At 39.0% G+C, this 19,927-nt stretch overlaps 1 protein-coding gene and 1 long non-coding RNA gene across 3 annotated transcripts in view; one reads left to right on the top strand and one right to left on the bottom strand.

Moving 5' to 3' along the window:
* iqgap3 (IQ motif containing GTPase activating protein 3) overlaps positions 1–19,927 on the top strand; it is a 52,721-nt gene that overhangs the window by 30,867 nt on the left and 1,927 nt on the right. Inside the window, exons 26-36 of one of the 2 annotated variants that reach the window (XM_061881846.1) lie at positions 965–1,189; positions 1,250–1,390; positions 1,464–1,548; positions 3,374–3,606; positions 4,902–5,034; positions 10,305–10,425; positions 12,501–12,615; positions 12,689–12,776; positions 17,904–18,116; positions 18,194–18,357; positions 18,423–18,548. In XM_061881846.1, coding sequence (XP_061737830.1) covers positions 965–1,189; positions 1,250–1,390; positions 1,464–1,548; positions 3,374–3,606; positions 4,902–5,034; positions 10,305–10,425; positions 12,501–12,615; positions 12,689–12,776; positions 17,904–18,116; positions 18,194–18,357; positions 18,423–18,548 — 1,644 coding nt within the window. Of the gene's footprint in view, positions 1–964; positions 1,190–1,249; positions 1,391–1,463; positions 1,549–3,373; positions 3,607–4,901; positions 5,035–10,304; positions 10,426–12,497; positions 12,616–12,688; positions 12,777–17,903; positions 18,117–18,193; positions 18,358–18,422; positions 18,549–19,927 lie in introns of both variants that reach the window. The other variant, XM_061881845.1, reaches the window with a different exon arrangement.
* Positions 5,693–12,772, bottom strand: LOC133539726 (uncharacterized). Its single transcript, XR_009803478.1, has 3 exons — positions 12,470–12,772; positions 5,818–5,892; positions 5,693–5,751 (listed from the first exon to the last, which is right to left on the bottom strand). It is a non-coding gene; the product is annotated as an uncharacterized LOC133539726 (long non-coding RNA).

The raw sequence follows: 19,927 nt of genomic DNA, 5'->3' as shown, positions 1-19,927 counted from the left end.
AAAGTCTGCGGGCTATAGAGCATTTAAAAAGTCTGCGGGCTATAGAGCATTTTCCGTTCGGGCTCCAGGACTCTGGAATACCCTCCCGGTAACAGTTCGGGATGCCACCTCAGTAGAAGCATTTAAGTCTCACTTTAAAACTCATTTGTATACTCTAGCCTTTAAATAGACCTCCTTTTTAGACCAGTTGATCTGCCGTTTCTTTTCTTTTTCTTCTATGTCCCACTCTCCCGTGTGGAGGGGGTCCGGTCCGATCCGGTGGCCATGTACTGCTCGCCTGTGTATCGGCTGGGGACATCTCTGCGCTGCTGGTCCGCCTACGCTTGGGATGGTTTCCTGCTGGCTCCGCTGTGAACGGGACTCTCGCTGCTGTGTCTTGGATCCTCTTTGGACTGGACTCTCGCGACTGTGTTGTATCCATTGTGGATTGAACTTTCACAGTATCCTGTTAGATCCGCTCGACATCCATTGCTTTCCTCCTCTCTAAGGTTCTCATAGTCATCATTGTCACCGACGTCCCACTGGGTCATAATTGTCACCAATGTCCCACTGGGTGTGTGTTTTCCTTGCCCTTATACTGGCCTACCGAGGATGTCGTGGTGGTTTGTGCAGCCCTTTGAGACACTAGTGATTTAGGGCTATATAAGTAAACATTGATTGATTGATTGATTGACTATGTGGGCGGAATAGTTTACCCCCAGTGGCTTCGTTGTTAGCAGAATCTTGCAAGCGTTTATTTACGAGTTAGAATGCATAAAAAAGAAAAACATATGTGTTATTGTCTTAAATGAGGACTGTGAATGATGGGCAAACTTCCCCCCAAACAGTGCAGTTCCCTTTTAACATTTGTTTTCTTTATGCCCACCACGTGGCTCAGCGTTCAAATGATTTCTACAATGGAGCGCTATGTCATACACATGCTTACAAGTCTAACTGTAGTCGTTCATGTTTACCTGTGTGTCAGGTCAAAGGTCAGTCAGCCAAAGGAGGTGATCACAGGTAACCCCTTTGTCATCAAGATGTTGGTGAACTTCTACCGCAATGCTCGTGGTCACAACGTCCTGCGGGAGATGCTCGGCCCGGCACTGCAGGACATCCTGCTGGAACGCAGCCTCGTCATCAGGACAGACCCTGTGGACGTCTACAAGACTTGGATCAACCAGACCGAGACCCAGACTGGGTTCAAGAGGTCTGAATAATCACACGGGGCGCAAAGTCGAACTGCTGACTCAGCCGTGTCCTTCTGCAGCTCACTGCCCTACGACGTCTCCCCCGAAGACGCTCTGTCCCACCCCGAAGTCCAGCGGCGCATCGACATTGCCGTGGTCAACCTGAAGAACCTGACAGATCGAGTCCTCAAGGCCATCACCTCCAACCTCCACAAGCTTCCGTAGGCTGTCTCCACCTGTGCACCTCCTGGCCTTGCACCACCTTCCCTCTTGACGCGTGTGTGTGTGTTGCAGCTATGGTCTACGTTACACCGCCAAGGTTCTGCGAGACAGCTTGAGGACAAAGTTCCCTGCTGCCACCAAGGATGAAGTGTACAAGGTAACTGAGCTCATGTTCATCTTGGGAGTCAGCCAACAAAACATTTTTTTGTTCAAATTACATGGAGAATTATTGAGGTGGACCCATGGTTTTTGTCACAAGAGACATTATTTCAATTTGATTATATCTATGGCAGCCAACGGTTCAAACATTTAATTGCTTTTTGTTGACTTGTAGTTAATTGCAAATATCATTTTTTATCCTTAAATGTTCCTTAGACAAATCATTTTGAAGTTTTTAACACTGTCAACATGACACTGGACAATTGTTTGCTTTATGCAAATGTTTGTTCATTAAACATTATGCTTAATTAAAGAGGAACTGCCCTTTTTTGAATCTGGCTAATCATTCAGAATCCTTATCTAAGACAGGAACACATGTTTTTGTTTTTTCCAAACATTTGTTTATTGGGTTTTTACAGACATACGATTGACCATTGTGGGTGTGGCTGTGGGTGCGAGTACGAGGTGGCTAACAATGTAGCTAATTAGAGTACACTATTCCGCCCATAAATCCCTCTAAAAAAAAAAAAGCAAAAAGCATCAAAAATACTTTATTTACATGTCGTGACTTGAATATTAACTAAGAATTACCGATACTGTTGATATAAGCGCAACACCTGCTTCATCGCCTCTGAGTTGGTGAAAGTTAATTCTAGATTATAAATCATGCCTCTCACTTGGATAGTAGAAGGTTGTGGACATAAACCCACAAGATGGTCAACTTTGACATCCACCCGAAGCTAGGGAGAAAGACATGAAAAGATAGTCGTTTGCGTCACTTTTTTTTCTTTTTTACCCTTAATGAAGATTATGATTATTTCTTCATCTAACTGGGGATATCTAAACATCACAACAGTCTTCATCTCAGTGAGAGAAGACATTTAGCAGTTAGTGATTGTTTTATTATGTCCATATATCTTGTTTAACACTAAGCACTACTGCTACATGATGCTTAGTGTTGCTGCATATGATGAGCACACAACTTCTAAAACTTGTAGATCACCCGCTTTATACTCAGGCACAAAAAAAGAAGTTTCGAGATCATTTGTCCCAAAGTAGTTTTTGTTGTCTTTCATAAAGTCTGCCATAATCAATGTTGTTGTTGAAGGAAAAAGTGAACTTTGTGACGCGTCTGTGAAAATAATACGCAGCCGTATGCTTAAAATGAGCAAAATATGTAAATATTACATGTTATAAATGTTATAACACTACATATATACTTACAGCGTGTATATAAAACCTTGAGTGACTCCCATCGGCTCTGTTGTTAGCTAACTAGCTAATGTTTATTTATGATTGAGAATGCTTAAAAAAAGGATAACATGTATTTTTGTCTTACGTCATGATTGTGAACGCTACACAAAATGGAAAAAAAAGTGCAATTCCCCTTTAAAACACGCAAAAGTGGTACCACTACTGGAGACTATTTTTAACTTGGTATTTTGTTAACTTTGACAGCCCTAATTATATCAATCAATGTCTATTTTTATAGACCTTAATCAAAAGTGCCTCCAAGGACTGCACAAGCCACACTATCCCTGATCCGAACCCACATCTTTTATTTAAACTGGAAAACCTAATTGATTGCTTAAATCAAAGTGTTTTATTTAAACTGGAAAACCTAATTGATTGCTTAAATCAAAGTGTCTGATGCAACATATAAAAAGGCAACCAAAGCAAGAAACACTTTTTAAAGTCAAATATAAAATGTAAAAACAAGGGAACTCCTAACTTGGGAACCAAATTGTCTTTCATATGATGTCATCATCCTGAGTCAATGGAATGAATGGATGAACAACGTCGTCCTCTCCACTTACCCTTAGGTTGTCGGCAACTTGGTCTACTATCGCTTCATGAATCCTGCCATTGTGGCTCCGGATGGCTTTGACATCGTGGAGCGTTCGGCAGGATCCACCCTGCAACCCGACCAGCGCCACCTCCTGGGCTCCATTGCCCGCATACTGCAGCATGCCGCCGCCAACAAGCACTTCCATGGCGATGGAGCCTATGTCAGCGCCCTCAACCAGTATATCAGCCAGACTCATGCCAAGTTCAGGTTTGTTTTTTGCTGAATGTATGTATGTGTGTGTTTGTGTGTATACATATGTGTGTGTATGTCAATATATATATACATACAGTATATGTATTTATACATGTCTGTGTATGTTTTGAAATCTGTATATATGTGTGTATACAGATGTGTGTATGTATACGTGTGTGTATGTATGTGTGTGTATGTATATGTGTGTATCTGTATATATCTATACACACTTTTGTATATGTGTATCTATGTATACATGTGTGTATATACATGTGTAAATATATATATATATATATATATATATATATATATATATATATATATATATATATATATATATATATGTATGAATGTGTGTGTATGTATATATATATACATATATGTATATACGTATATATGTATATACTATATATGTGTGTATATATATATATATATATATATATATGTATGTGTGTGTGTGTGTATATATATATATATGTGTGTGAGAGTGTGTGTATGTATGTATGTATGTATATATATATATATATATATATATATCTGTGTTGGCCCTGCGATGAGGTGGCGACCTGTCCATGGTGTACCGTGCCTTCCGCCCGATTGTAGCTGAGATAGGCGCCAGCGACCCCGAAAGGGAATAAGTGGTAGAAAATGGATGGATGGATATATGTATATACATACATGTGTGTATGTATGTACATTTGTGTTTATACAAGTAGTGTTAGTGCATTATATGTATAAATGTACACCTTATACAAGTAGTATTAGTGTACAGTTGACGTTGTAGCGACAGAAGTAAAGAAATTATAAAAAGATGGTAAACCGTATGTTGTTAAATGAGTTTAAAAAAAAAAGGTATTATGATAGAAAGTATAATGTACACTTTGTAGAAAGTAAGAAGAACTTAAATCATCTTAAAAAGGAACACAAAAAACACAAAATTAGTACCACGTCCACATTATGTGATGAATGTATGCTGATAAAGACATACATGTGTAATAATAACATGAACATGATCTTAAAAAGGTTTGATAAACATAGAGAAGCCAGACAACCCAAACACAATGACAGCCAATCATTTCCACTTCAGAGTGTGACAGCCATTGTTGTACGCTCAAAGGTCAAGCAAAAAAAGAGGGCGAATGAACTTTAATCAAAGACCGTAACGTTAGAGATTTAAAAGGTGATTACCAAGATGAAAATAACGCGCTACATATTATTGTAATTAGTTTATTGCAATTACCGTGATAATTAGACCCCCCCAGTTATAATACCATATAAATGTATGTGTGTGTGATGTCGTTGTCTGACAGGAAGTTCCTGCTGTCCGTCTGTGACGTTCCCGATCCTGAGGATTGCTTCAGGATGGACGAATACTCGGAGCTGCTGATCGTCCACCGACCTGTGATTTATATCTCCGTCAGTGAGCTGCTCAATACGCACAAGGTTGGCATTGTGCTTGGTCTTTGTGGAAAACCTTTCCCTCAGATGTTGACCACAGTTAAAGGGGCTGTTTGCCACACACATGCAAGCGCATTAGCTTTGTGTGTTGTCAGCTGATGATAGCAATTCATCAAAGTCAAGCTTCCGTTTTTTTTTCCGGACTGTAGGCGCACTTAAAGGCCTACTGAAATGAGATTTTCTTATTCAAACGGGGATAGCAGGTCCATTCTATGTGTCATACTTGATCATTTCGCGATATTGCCATATTTTTGCTGAAAGGATTTAGTAGAGAACATCTACGATAAAGTTTGCAACTTTTGGTCGCTAACAGAAAAGCCCGGCCTTTGCCGGAAGTCGCAGACGATGACGTCACCCGTTGATGGATCCTCACATTGTTTTTAATGGGAGCCTCAAATAAAAAGAGCTGTTCGGACCGAGAAAACGACAATTTCCCTATTAATTTGAGCGAGGATGAAAGATTCGTGTTTGAGGATGTTGATAGCGACGGACTAGGAAAAAAAAAAATCAAGTAAAAAAAAAAACGTGATTGCATTGGGACGGATTCAGATGTTTTTAGACACATTTACTAGGATAATTCTGGGAAATCCCTTATCTTTGTATTGTGTTGCTAGTGTTTTAGTGAGTTTAACAGTACCTGATAGTCGGAAGGGTGTATCCACGGGTGTGTTGACGCCAATGTCTGATGGAAGTCGACGGCAGCTGTACGGACGGCACAAGCTCAGCTGATCTCCGGTAAGTGGCGACTTTTTACCACAATTTTCTCACCGAAAACTGCTGGTTGACATTTGGTCGGGATCCATGTTCGCTTGACCGCTCTGATCCATAGTAAAGTTTCACCTCCTGGAATTTTAAACAAGGAATCACCGTGTGTTTGTGTGGCTAAAGGCTAAAGCTTCCCAACTCCATCTTTCTACTATGACTTCTCCATTATTAATTGAACAAATTGCAAAAGATTCAGCAACACAGATGTCCAAAATACTGTGTAATTATGCGGTCAAAGCAGACGAGTTTTAGCTGTGTGTGTGCGCAGCACTAGTATTTCCTAACAGTCCGTGACGTCACACGTACACGTCAGCATTCCGCGACGTTTTCAACAGGATACTTCGCGGGAAATTTAAAATTGCAATTTAGCAAACTAGCCCGGCCGTATTGGGATGTATTGCAATTATAATATTTCATCATTGATATATAAACTATCAGACTGCGTGGTCGGTGGTAGTAGTGGGTTTCAGTAGGCCTTTAAAATCCTCATTTTCTATATCGACTGTTCGCCCTATGTAATGTACGTATTACTTCGAGTTGTGCTCAACGACATCAAGGCAATTTTATTTGGTACATGATGATGTTATAAGTTTGACCAGTAGATGGCAGTGACACATAAGAGAAACTGTAAGTTGACTGAAGCCTCTGAAGTAAATGACGCTAGCAAGTACCCGTAAGCAAGCAACATCAAAACATTGATGTTTCATTGAAAATATAGAACATTACACATGGCGCTCAAAAATCAGCCAAATGTTTTAGTATGACTTGGATAAGCTGCATAGCATAACCGCTTGATGGATTTTCGGAGCATTACGGCTGCCGTAGTCAGACATACTGTGCTTCAACATACGGGTATTACTATGGTTTGTGTATAAGGACGCCAAAATGACGCCGATTCGGAGACATTATCTGGTGTGGGGGTTTTTCACAATATTATGCAAAACCGACTTTTCCTACCTTTTGGTTCCTGCTGATGTGTATTTGGGATCTGAATAAGTTGCGAAAATTTGCAAGTGTCAATTGCCATTGTAATCAAACGACTCCTCCTAATCCGCTATCTTCTTGTTGTGAGGCAGTCATCCTCCGCTGTTTTCATTTCTAATATAAAGTGGCGTACAGTTCTAACTTATATCTGTCAGTAGACTCGCTATGGCAGCGCAAAAAACTGCCGGTACAACAAAGATAACAGGGAGAAGACTGTCCAAGTGAAGGCACGTAAATAAGACCGCCCCCAAAACAGCGCGTTCCTGAAGAGACGGTCAAAAAAGGTCTTGAAGATGGTCTGTGAAACAGTCTATGCAACATTTTGACCAAAGATCCACCATCAAATGTTATGTAGACCACAAGAGAGTCTTTTACATATTATTATGACATATTATGTTCAAGATGACATCAGATTTGTAAGTGGGATAGTATTGACAGTCAAAGCTGCATCAGATGTGAGAGGCAACATCAGATGTGTAATTGGGACAGCGAGATGACAACTGATGTGTAAATGGGACAGTATTGACAGTCAAAGTTGCATCAGATGTGAGAGATGTCATTAGATGTGTAAGTGGGACAGTATTGACAGTCAAAGTTGCATCAGATGTCAGAGATGTTATTAGATATATAAGTGGTACAGTATTGACAGTCACAGTTGCATCAGATGTGAGAGATGACATCAGATGTGTAAGTGGGACAGGGACAGTATTGAATGTCAAAGTTGCATCAGATGTGAGAGATGTTATTAGATGTATAAGTGGTACAGTATTGACAGTCACAGTTGCATCAGATGTGAGAGATGACATGAGATGTGTAAGTGGGACAGTATTGACAGTCATATTTGCATCAGATGTGAGAGATGTCATTAGATGTGTAAATGGGACAGTATTGACAGTCAAAGTTGCATCAGATGTGAGAGATGTCATTAGATGTGTATGTGGGACAGTATTGACAGTCAAAGCTGCATCAGATGTGAGAGATGTTATTAGATGTATAAGTAGTACAGTATTGACAGTCACAGTTGCATCAGATGTGAGACATGACATCAGATGTGTAAGTGGGACAGTATTGACAGTCATATTTGCATCAGATGTGAGAGATGTCATTAGATGTGTAAATGGGACAGTATTGACAGTCAAAGTTGCATCAGATGTGAGAGATGTCATTAGATGTGTAAGTGGGACAGTATTGACAGTCAAAGTTGCATCAGATGTGAGAGATGTTATTAGATATATAAGTGGTACAGTATTCACAGTCACAGTTGCATCAGATGTGAGAGATGACATCAGATGTGTAAGTGGGACAGGGACAGTATTGAATGTCAAAGTTGCATCAGATGTGAGAGATGTTATTAGATGTATAAGTGGTACAGTATTGACAGTCACAGTTGCATCAGATGTGAGAGATGACATCAGATGTGTAAGTGGGACAGTATTGACAGTCATATTTGCATCAGATGTGAGAGATGTCATTAGATGTGTAAATGGGACAGTATTGACAGTCAAAGTTGCATCAGATGTGAGAGATGTCATTAGATGTGTATGTGGGACAGTATTGACAGTCAAAGTTGCATCAGATGTGAGAGATGTTATTAGATGTATAAGTAGTACAGTATTGACAGTCACAGTTGCATCAGATGTGAGAGATGACATCAGATGTGTAAGTGGGACAGTATTGACAGTCATATTTGCATCAGATGTGAGAGATGTCATTAGATGTGTAAATGGGACAGTATTGACAGTCAAAGTTGCATCAGATGTGAGAGATGTTATTAGATGTATAAGTGGTACAGTATTGACAGTCACAGTTGCATCAGATGTGAGAGATGACATCAGATGTGTAAGTGGGACAGTATTGACAGTCATATTTGCATCAGATGTGAGAGATGTCATTAGATGTGTAAATGGGACAGTATTGACAGTCAAAGTTGCATCAGATGTGAGAGATGTCATTAGATGTGTAAGTGGGACAGTATTGACAGTCAAAGTTGCATCAGATGTGAGAGATGTTATTAGATGTATAAGTGGTACAGTATTGACAGTCACAGTTGCATCAGATGTGAGAGATGACATCAGATGTGTAAGTGGGACAGTATTGACAGTCATATTTGCATCAGATGTGAGAGATGTCATTAGATGTGTAAGTGGGACAGTATTGACAGTCAAAGTTGCATCAGATGTGAGAGATGTTATTAGATATATAAGTGGTACAGTATTGACAGTCACAGTTGCATCAGATGTGAGAGATGACATCAGATGTGTAAGTGGGACAGGGACAGTATTGAATGTCAAAGTTGCATCAGATGGGTTAGTGGGACAGTATTAACAGTCAAAGTTGCATCAGATGTGTAAGTGGGACAGTATTGACAGTCAAGGTTGCATCAGAGGTGAGAGATGACATCAGATGTGAAAGTGGGACAGTATTGACATTCAAAGTTGCATCTGATGTGTAAGTGGGACAGGGACAGTATTGACAGTCAAAGTTGCATCAGATGGGTTAGTGGCACAGTATTAACAGTCAAAGTTGCATCAGATGTGTAATTGGGACAGGGACAGTATTGACAGTCAAAGTTGCATCAGATGTGTTAGTGGGACAGTATTGATGGTCAAAGTATCATCAGATGTGAGAGACGACATCAGATTTGTAAGTGGGACAGAGAAATGACAGATGTGTAAATAGGACAATATTGACGGTCAAAGTAGCATCAGATGTGCAAGTGGGACAGTATTGAACATCATTGTTGCATCAGCTGTGAGTGATGACATCAGATGTGTAAGTGGGACTGTATTGACAGTCAAAGTTGCACCAGATGTGAGATATGACTTTAGATGTGCAAGTGGGACAGTATTGAACGTCAAAGTTGCATCAGATCTGTAAGAAGGACACTATTGGCAGTTAAAGTTACATCATGTGTGGGAGACGACATGAGACATGTAATTGGGACAGTCTTGACAGTCAAAGTTGCACCAGATGTGAGAGATAACATCAGTATTGACATAATATGACCCCTTTCATGCGCCTTATAACCCGGTGCGCCCTATTGCCTGAAAAATACTGCAGTTAACGTTAGCTATATATTGTACATTATATCATAACAAAAACATAACTTTTAAATTGTCAGTTGCTTCTCTTGGACTGCTTTAGTGTAATCTATTGTTATTATTATTATAATCATTATTATAGTGTGTACGAGACAGCGATGCTTGACAATCTTTAACACCAGACTAATTCCTCGGACCGACAAGCAATTTTTATCGAATATAATTAGTAACGTGTCAAATATATATGTTCTGTTAAATGGTAACATAAGTAAGCTGGTGGTCTTATTTTTTTGGTTGGGAAAAATGCTATATTGAGCAAGTGGCAAACAGCCCATTTAAATGTCTTTAATGCAGTGCATGTATAAGATCTAAAAAAAAAAAAGTTTTCATTTTGGGTGTCAATACAATAGACACCAGAAGGAGGGAGCATTGTTATGTTTATCACTGGTGTTGTCCTGTTTGCAGCTTTTGTTGGAACATCAGGAGGTTCTATGTTCTGAGCAATCAGACCCGCTCCGAGTTCTGCTGAACGACATCGGTCCAGTTCCGACACTACAGGAGCTGATGGGTACTACAACGACTGCAGGTACTAAATTTTCCTTCATCTCACTGCAGGGTTTTGCAATGTTCCAACCGGTCCCTTGGAATTATGCGCGATCTCCCAAGTTTGTGTAAATTTCGCCATGTTAGTAGCGTTCAAACGCGTACATCAACCGTGTCCCTGCATCGCCCACCCACATCCTCATTTCATTGTTTGCCTTGACGGAGATGTTGAAGTGTGATGATCACTAACCAACAAAAATCTCTGCTATAGATCATTTTCAACGGTTCCCAGGTCAGAGTTGACAGCAAGTTGATATGTACAGCAAGACCCATAGGGCAAACTCACACACAATCAGCAGCGTCTTCATATTTTCATGGATAAATGTCCCCTGTGGAGACTTTGTTTTGCCTCGGTGTGGTGCAGACTGACTTAGGCTGCCTCGACAGGTCGGGTCACTTCTTCTTCTTGGCGCTCTCCTTTCGTTCATATATGTAATAGGTAAATAAATAAATGTAGTTTACACTACATCATCATTTATAAACGTACAACAATACATTGTGTATGGCGGATTTACTGCGACAAAAACTCATCAGAAGTGCTAAGCAGCCATCTCTGAAACAAACTCAGGGACAGTGAAAATATGACTTTGAGGGGCATTCCAGTTAGGGCTGGGCGATATTGGCTTTTATTAATATCGCAATATTTTTATGCCATATTGCGATACACGATATATATTACGATATTTTGCCTTGGCCTTGAATGAACACTTGATGCATATAATCACAGCAGTATGATGATTCTATGTTCTACATTAAAACATTCTTCTTTATACTGCATTAATATATGCTACTTTTAAACTTTCATGCAGAGAGGGAAATCACAACTAAGTCAACTGACCAAAACTGTATTCATTAAATACTCTTCATACTCTCCCAGGTGACTTTTTAAATGAAAGAACAAATTAATTGTGTTGCTAACCTTTTTGTAGTAACACTTCTGCTGCATACTTTGCATATTGCTGTTGTCTGCTTAATATCTTCCCACTTGAAGCCAAACGACCGCCAGATGATGGATCCCCTGCTCTTTATTTTGGGCATTTATTGTTTTTCCGCCATTTGTGATCAGTTTCGCACCTTTTTTCTCTTGTGTTGTCAAAAGCTCCGCTCCGCTCGACCTGCCTCATGCTGCTACCTCTCTGCTCGGCGAGAGCGTATGACGCTAGACGCGCGACAGTATGTGACGTATGTAAGAAGACGGGCTTGTTTTACGTCTCTGTGAGAAGGAGAGACGAGAATGAGTGACAAACGCCAGTAATGTAAAGCAATTGTGTGAGAACATATAATCAAATATTAAGATGTAGTTATTTTCTATATCACACAGAGACAAACCTGCGATATATCGTTTGTATCACCCAGCCCTAATTCCAGTTGAAATTCCGATTAGGAACTTAGAAATTTTGTCTTTTCAGTACAAATGGAACGCACCTTAATTCAGAGGTGCCCAAACTTTCTCAACTAAGGGCCACAGAATGAAAAATCAAAGGCTGCCTTGGCCATTTTGGTAGTTTTCACCTTCAAAACCAGTACAATATATGTTGTTGTTGTTTTTTTCAGAAGGAGATGCAATTTTTGTGAACATTTTGAGTGAATGCTAAAGATCCAAAGCCGAACTGAAATGCTGACAATTAGCACGCTGGCCACACAGCGTTAAGTAACAAAAAATATGAGCTAAAAAAAAAAAAAGCTAACATGCCACAAATAGCATAATGAAATACAAAAATATATGACATTAAAGTATATAACTGTTAAATTAGCTATAAAAATGGTAGCATTATATCATTCACCAAGTAAGAACAGTCTTTGACGCTGACGTGTATACCTGCAAAATTAGCATGCAAATCCAGCATGCTAATGTTAGAATGTTAACGATTGTACCGCGGGCCATTTAAAAATTAGCTCCGAGCCGCACTTTGGACACCCCTGGTGTAATTATTTTGACCTTAACTGTAGTTTCCACACACATGATTACATGTAACTTATACTGTGCTAGCATGATGTTGAGAAGTAAAAAAAATATTTCAGCTAACCAGACGATGACTATGGCATCTTCTTCAGCAGATCCAGCGTCAGAATGTTCTTCCAGCAAGACCGAAGTTTCTCTGACGCTCACCAATAAGTTTGAGGTTTTTAACGACTCTGAGGACAACGCTGATGTCAAAGGACTGCTGCTCAGGTATGTTTGCTTCTTCTCACCTGTGCTCGCCGCTTAGCAACTAGCATGCTAACAGGTGGTGTTCGATTCCCAGCACAAAGCAGTTGATCATTGACGTCATCAGGACTCAGCCTGGTGAGACGCTGGGTGACGTCCTCAGAGCTTCAACGTCACGGGACCAGGTAGACGCCTGGAGGAATGTGATCAAATATTTTAGTTGTACAAGCGAAACTGCATTTTTTTTTTTATTTTTTTTTTTTTTGCACATCATCACAATCCCTGTGCAAACATGTCTTTCTTTTGTTTGTGTATTCTAAATCGCAAAAAAAACGCTAGCAAGAGGTGGCCAAGAATGTAGCAAATGGAGTAATTTTTGCCGCCTATAATGCTGCCCTCTAAAAAAAAAAAAAACACTAAAAATGTTCTGATTGCATGTTGTTACCTGCATGTAGGTAACGCAGCTATTGAGTCAGTGAGCTGCCTCTCGCCTAGATATTAGAAGGTTCAAACCGTAAAGCAACATTGTGAACTGTCATTCAAATAAGAAGGCAGTGTGCAGGGGGGTGAAAAGGTCTGATGCATTAAAGACAGCGTTGTCAGCCATGTTGTACTGAGCAGTCAGACAGTGCGTTACAATCGGTTCCACTTCCTGCTCTGTGGTCGTCATCCTGATTTTCTTTGCTTTCTGCGCTGGCCTCCCAAAAAAATGAATCTAAACAAAACGTGCAATGTTTTGAGGAACAATTTTCATGCGAATATTGTAGTAGTAGTTATGGTAGTGGTGGTGGTGGTGATACTATTAGTGTAAAAGCACATAAAACAAGATGTTGCACGTTCTGTTGGTAGTAGCTCTATTACTATTAGAAATAGTAGTATTACTTGTTGCAGTAGTAGTTTTACTATTACTAGTAGTAGCAATACTAGTAGTGGTAGTAACAATACTAGTGGTGGTAGCAGCAATAGTAGTAGTTGTATTCGTAGTATTAATGTGTAAAATCACAGACATTGTTTTATGTTTTAATAGTAGTAATTGTAGTATTACTAGTATCAGCAGTGGTAATCCTAGTAGTGTTAGTAATACTAGTAGTGTAAAAGCACATAAAACAAGGAGATGTTGTTTTATGTTCTTATAGTAGTAGTGATGGTAGTAGTAGTATTAGTACTAGAGGTAGTTGTACTGTTACTGTGTAAAAGCACATAAAACAAGGAGATGTTTTATGTTGTTATAGTATTAATGATAGGAATAGTAGTAGTACTAGTATTAGTGGTAGAAGTAGTTGTACTGTTAGTGTAAAAGCACATAAAGCAAGGAGATGTCATTTTATATTCTTATAGTAGTAGCATTAGTGGTAGTAGTTCTATTACAGTTTAAATGTATTTACAACACAAAGTTGTTTTATATAGGGTTTTTTTAAGTGTTGTTTTATAATAACAATAAAGTTGTTGTTTTATGTTGTTATAGTAGTAGTAGTAGTAGTACTGTTTCAGTGAAAAATCACATTAAACAAGGAGATTATCATTTTATGTTCTTTTAGTAGTAGTATTAGTGGTAGTGGTACTATTACAGTGTAGAAACATATACAACACAAAGTTGTTGTTTTATGTTCTTATAGTAGTAGTAGTATCAGGCATGTGATTTTTCCGTCTAAAGTCGGAATTCCGTCTTTTTTAATCTCGGGGGGAGGGGGATTATCTTGTTTTTTTCCGGGGTTTTTTTCCGACCCTAAGTCAAGATTTGTTTACTTGCCGATTCGTCTTTTGTAATCGAGACGTAGCTTATATTACGCCGTAGTTGATTTGTCGATATGTTCCTTGTGACCAATCAGGACATTTGTTATGAATGATGACGTTATTACAGCCATTTTCCAAATGTAAACAATGTCGGTTCTCGAGAGAAAGGACGCTTCACGTGTAAAAGAAATTGATAAACATGTCAAAAATAAGTTTCGATAGGGACTGGATGGAAAGGGAAATCACTGATACTGTTGGGAAGAAGGAAGATACGACTTTGTTCGGCGATTTTATTCGGAAAATCGATCGTCCCGGAAATGTTTTGTGCACGTGTTGTCATGATAATATTGACTCTGGATCACGAGGTTTCTAGGCTTTTGAAGTACATGCGAAACGCCTAAAACATATGAAACAACTTGAAGCAAGGAAAACAAACTTTTCACTAGCTGGTACTTTTGGATGTCAACCGAAAGTGAGCAAACCTTACGGACTTCATCCTTTGTTTACATCGACAACTGCCATAGACATCGAGAGGAAAGATCCACCCAAACAACCCACTTCAGTTGCAGACAGGGTAGTTAATAATGAGGTAAGGTAAAAAATATTTGCTTTCGAAATACGCATGTTTGTTTTAAATATTAACCAATTATTGCTTTGCGAAATATAAATGTTTTTTAATAAAAATAAAAAGCCACGTGAAAATATATTATGAAATTACAGAAATTCAAAGGTTCGCATTATTGATTCCAGTTAACAATTTATTTGAAATAAATTTGCATATAACACTATTTTGTAATATTAAGTTCTTATGTAGTCTCTTGAAACAATATTGTCAGTGGTGTAAAAATCTTGAAAGTAAATATTTTCACACTTGTTTCATGCAATATGTCAGTGTCCTCACATTATTGTTATTTCCTATTTTCAAATATGCGTTAACAATACAAAACATGTTTAATTATTGTCATAAATTGAGTCCATAGTGGATTTAATATAATAGTGAGAGTCCGGTCCATAGTGGATCTAACAAAATAGTGAGAGTCCAGTCCATAGTGGATCTAACATAATAGTGAGAGTCCAGTCCATAGTGGATCTAACATAATAGTGTGAAAGTCCAGTCCATAGTGGATTTAACATAATAGTGTGAGAATCCAGTCTATAGTGGATCTAACACCAGCGTGAGAGTCCAGTCCATAGTGGATCTAACATTCTCACACTTTTATGTTAGATCCACTATGGACTGGACTCTCATTATTATGTTAGATCCACTATGGACTGGACTCTCACACTAGTATGTTAGATCCACTATGGACTGGACTCTCACTATTATGTTAGATCCACAATGGACTGGACTCTCACTATTATATTAGATCCACTATGGACTGAACTCTCATTATTATGTTAGATCCACTATGGACTGGACTCTCACTATTATATTAGATCCACTATGGACTGGACTTTCACAATATTATGCTAGACCCACTGGATGTCCATTGCACCGGTCACCCCTAGAGGAGGTTGGGTTTACCCACATTTGCGGTCCTCTCCAAGGTTTCTCATAGTCATTCTCATCGACGTCATTCCTTGCCCTTATGTGGGCGCTGATCCTTGGATGTTGTCGTGGCTTGTGCAGCCCTTTGAGACATTTGTGATTTAGGGCTATATAAATAAACATTGATTGATATCCTAGTTTGGCGAAAAGAATGAAATGTTTACATTTGGTATTTTGTTATTTATAACTATACTTATAGGCAATTAGGCATATACATTAAAACTGTGAATTGTTATTAGTGGTTATGTATTTTACAATTAATGCTACTTTTTATGATAGCATATATCATGTAATAGTCTTAACTTTAAAATATATTTTTGTATAATAATAAATCTTGGCAAACCTGTTACACCACTGATAAAAATTTTTAGCCCATAAAAACAATATCTGACTAATAGTAATGATAGAATTATTTCAAATATGAAAGGAAATTTTATTTTAGAGCAATCTTCTATTAACGATGTTTTCATGTCTTTAAACACTAAAATATTTTCTTCAAATGGTGCTGTCTTTGTTAATTTTAGCATGTTAAATTGGTGAAAAACCAGGAGCTTCCCCCACACCCCTGGAAATGTTTTCAGTCTTTTTCATTGTGGTCAAATCACATGCCTGTAGTATTAGTGGTAGTAATACTGTAAGTGTAAAATCACATTATACAAGGATATGTTGTTTTATGTGGTATTAGTGATAGTGGTAGGAGTACAGCTACAGTATAAAAGCACATACAACAAGGAGATGTTTCATGTTCTTCTAGTAGTAGTACTATTATTAGTGGTAGTCGTACTGTTACAGTGTAAAAGCACATACAACAAGGAGGTGTTTCATGTTCTTGTTGTAGTAATAGGGTGGGCGGTATTTCTACAAGTCCAAGGGATAGTAGTCTCGACGCCTTTTTGGAGCAATGAGAGGATGTTGTGTGCGTCATTAAAACTATAGGCTCCAGACAGAGCAAAGGTTGGAGAGGAAGCTTGAGAGTAGGACTGGGCGATATTGCCTTTTTTTAATATTGCGATACTTTTAGGCCATATCACGATACACGATATATATTTTGCCTTGGCCTTAAATGAACACTTGATGCATATAATCACAGCATATGATGATTCTATGTGTATACATTAAAACATTCTTCTTCATACTGCGTTAATATATGCTACTTTTAAACTTTCATGCACAGAGGGAAATCACAACTAAGTCAATTGACCAAAAGTGTATTTATTAAAGTTATTAAGCAATGGCACAAACATTCAAGTCATTTCCAAAACATAAATTGCAAGATTGTCGGAGACATTTCAAGTGTCAAATAAGAATGAGCTGCATAATAGGAAATCAAATAGTATTCGTCCTTCACTATGTGGTATGTTACTAAGGTTATGAAATTCTCTTCATTCTTTAGCGAGTGACTTTACAAATGATGCTACATATTAGCAGTAATGCTACTTTTTTATAGCAACGCTTTTTCCCCACACTTGACAAATCACGGTTGTCTGTTCGACGTATTCCCACTTGAAACCGAACCACCGACAGACCCTGCTGTTGTTATTGGGAATCAGGTCTTCCTTCATTTGTTACCAGATTCGCACCATCTTTCTCTCGTACGGCTAGTATGCAGCTAACGTTAGCCACGCCGCTACCTCTCTGCTGGGCGAGAGCGTGTATGTGACGTATGACGAGACAGTTTGTGACATATGTAAGAATGTACGCCTGCTTGTCTGTGAGAAGGAGAGACAGGAAAGAGCCTGAAGTGTACGGCCACAGCTAAAAGTCCTACGTGAGAACATATACTCAAATATTACGATATAGTCATTTTCTATATCGCACAGAGACAAACCCGCAATTTTATCGTATATATGGATATATCGCCCCGTCGTACTTGAGAGCGTGAACTTTCATGTTGTGTATTGAAGTGTATATTTGCTACAGTATTTCACAATTCATGCTTCACTAGTAGTAAAATATTGTAGTAATGCTAGTAGTGTTAACAAGCCCGTAAAAGGATGTGTTTGTCTTCAAGTGGACTTTTGTTCTTCAGGAAGTGCGTCACGAGCGTCTGATGCAGCGGCGCGCTGGTCGAGACGCCTGCACGCCAGAGAAATTGAAGAGGAACCCGTCGCTGATGGCGGACAGCACGCTGAGTGTGGAGGAGAAGAAGAGGAAGATCGTGCGGAGTCTTCGTCGCCTGGAGGCTCTTGGAGTCCTTCCAGCGGCACGCGGGCGTGACCACATACTCCAGATGATCGCCAAGGTAACTAACACCACGTCGTCAGCCCTGTTGGCCCGCCGAGTGTCACGTGAGCTGACGTGCCGCAACTCTCCCTCCAGGACGTGCGCAGCCAGCGTCTGCGCCGCCAGCGCCGGGGGGCGGAGCTCCTGAAACTAAGGCAGACTCTGGGCAGCCTGCAGGCGAAGAGCAACTTCCACAGCGAACAGGTGGACTACTACAGGCATTACATCACATCCTGTCTTGACAACCTGACAGCCAACAGGTAATGCTGTGAGGGTAGCCGTTGGTGCAGGAGCGTGTCCCTCACCTCACTTCCTGTGCTCACAGTCAGGCGACCAATAAGAAAGCAGCGGACAGCCGAGGGAAGAAGAAGCCTCCTGTTTTGAGCTACACCGCCGCCCGCCTGCAGCAGAAAGGAGTTCTGCTGGAGATACAAGACCTGCCGTGCACACAGTGAGCGTGCGACACACACACACACACACACACATTTGAAGTGGAAGAAAGTTGGAAGCCACTTATCAGGTGACCAGACAGGGGCGTGTCTTGACAATTAAAGACCTCCAATCGCTGGGTCACATGTGACCTGCAGACACTTTCGCTTTGGACAAACATTCAAAATGACTGCCGGTTATTTCACAAATTCATTATTTATTTCGATAAAAACCACTGAGGTCAAGATCTCAGTACCCGTCACAACAAATAAAATTTACAAAGAGTTCAAATAAAAACCCCAAACTGCAAAGTCCAAGTCCAGTAGTTGAACGGGCAGAGAAAATGTATAGACAGATATCATCAAAAGTGATTCCAGTCTGCTGTACAGTACTTGTTTTAAATAGGGGTGTCCTCATCTGACATTGATATGAGATATCGATGTGGTACCAGCACGTATTGGATTATGTCAGCTTGCATGTAAAACGTGCGGTACAAGCAGTCTTGCAGCGTGATATCGTGTGGGTGTGTGATATTGTATGTATGTGTGTGTATAAATATATATATATGATTGTGTATATGTATATATATACATATATGTGTATGTATATATATATTTATATATGTGTGTATATATATATATATATATATATATATGTTTGTGTATATGTGTAAATATATATATTTGTGTGTGTGTGTGTGTATATATATATATTATACATATATGTGTGTGTGTGTGTGTATTTATCTATGTACGTGTACATGAATATATATGTGTGTGTGTCTGAATATCCATCCATTTGCTAACGCTTGTCCCTTTTGGGCTCGCGGGGGGGCTGGAGCATATTTCAGCTGCATTCGGGTGGAAGGTGCCGTACACCCAGGACAAGTCGCCATCTCATCACATATACTGTATGTTTGTGTGTATATATATATATATATGTATGTATGTATAAGTATATATATCTATATATGTATACATCTATATGTGTGTGTGTGTGTGTGTATATATATGTATCTATGTATAAGTATATATATCTATATATGTATACATCTATATGTGTGTGTATGTATATATATATATATATAATATATATTATATTATATATATATATATTATATTATATATATATATATATATATATATATATATATATAATTTGTTCTCCCGAGGATGTCGTAGTGGTTTGTAGTAGTCCTTTGAGACATTTGTGATTTAGGGCTATATAAATAAACATTGATTGATTGATATTATATATATGTGTGTATATAAGTACGTATATATATATATATATATATGTGTGTGTGTGTATAGCACAAATGTGAATATCGCCCAGCCCAAATTCACACTATATTTATTATTCTACACCAAAATTCATCAATTTATTAATATTCTTCTGTTA

The sequence above is a fragment of the Nerophis ophidion genome, linkage group LG21, assembly GCF_033978795.1.
Source record: "Nerophis ophidion isolate RoL-2023_Sa linkage group LG21, RoL_Noph_v1.0, whole genome shotgun sequence".
Taxonomy (NCBI): domain Eukaryota; kingdom Metazoa; phylum Chordata; class Actinopteri; order Syngnathiformes; family Syngnathidae; genus Nerophis; species Nerophis ophidion.
The sequence above is the reverse complement of the archived record's forward strand: the minus strand, read 5'-3'. Positions and strand labels throughout refer to the sequence as shown.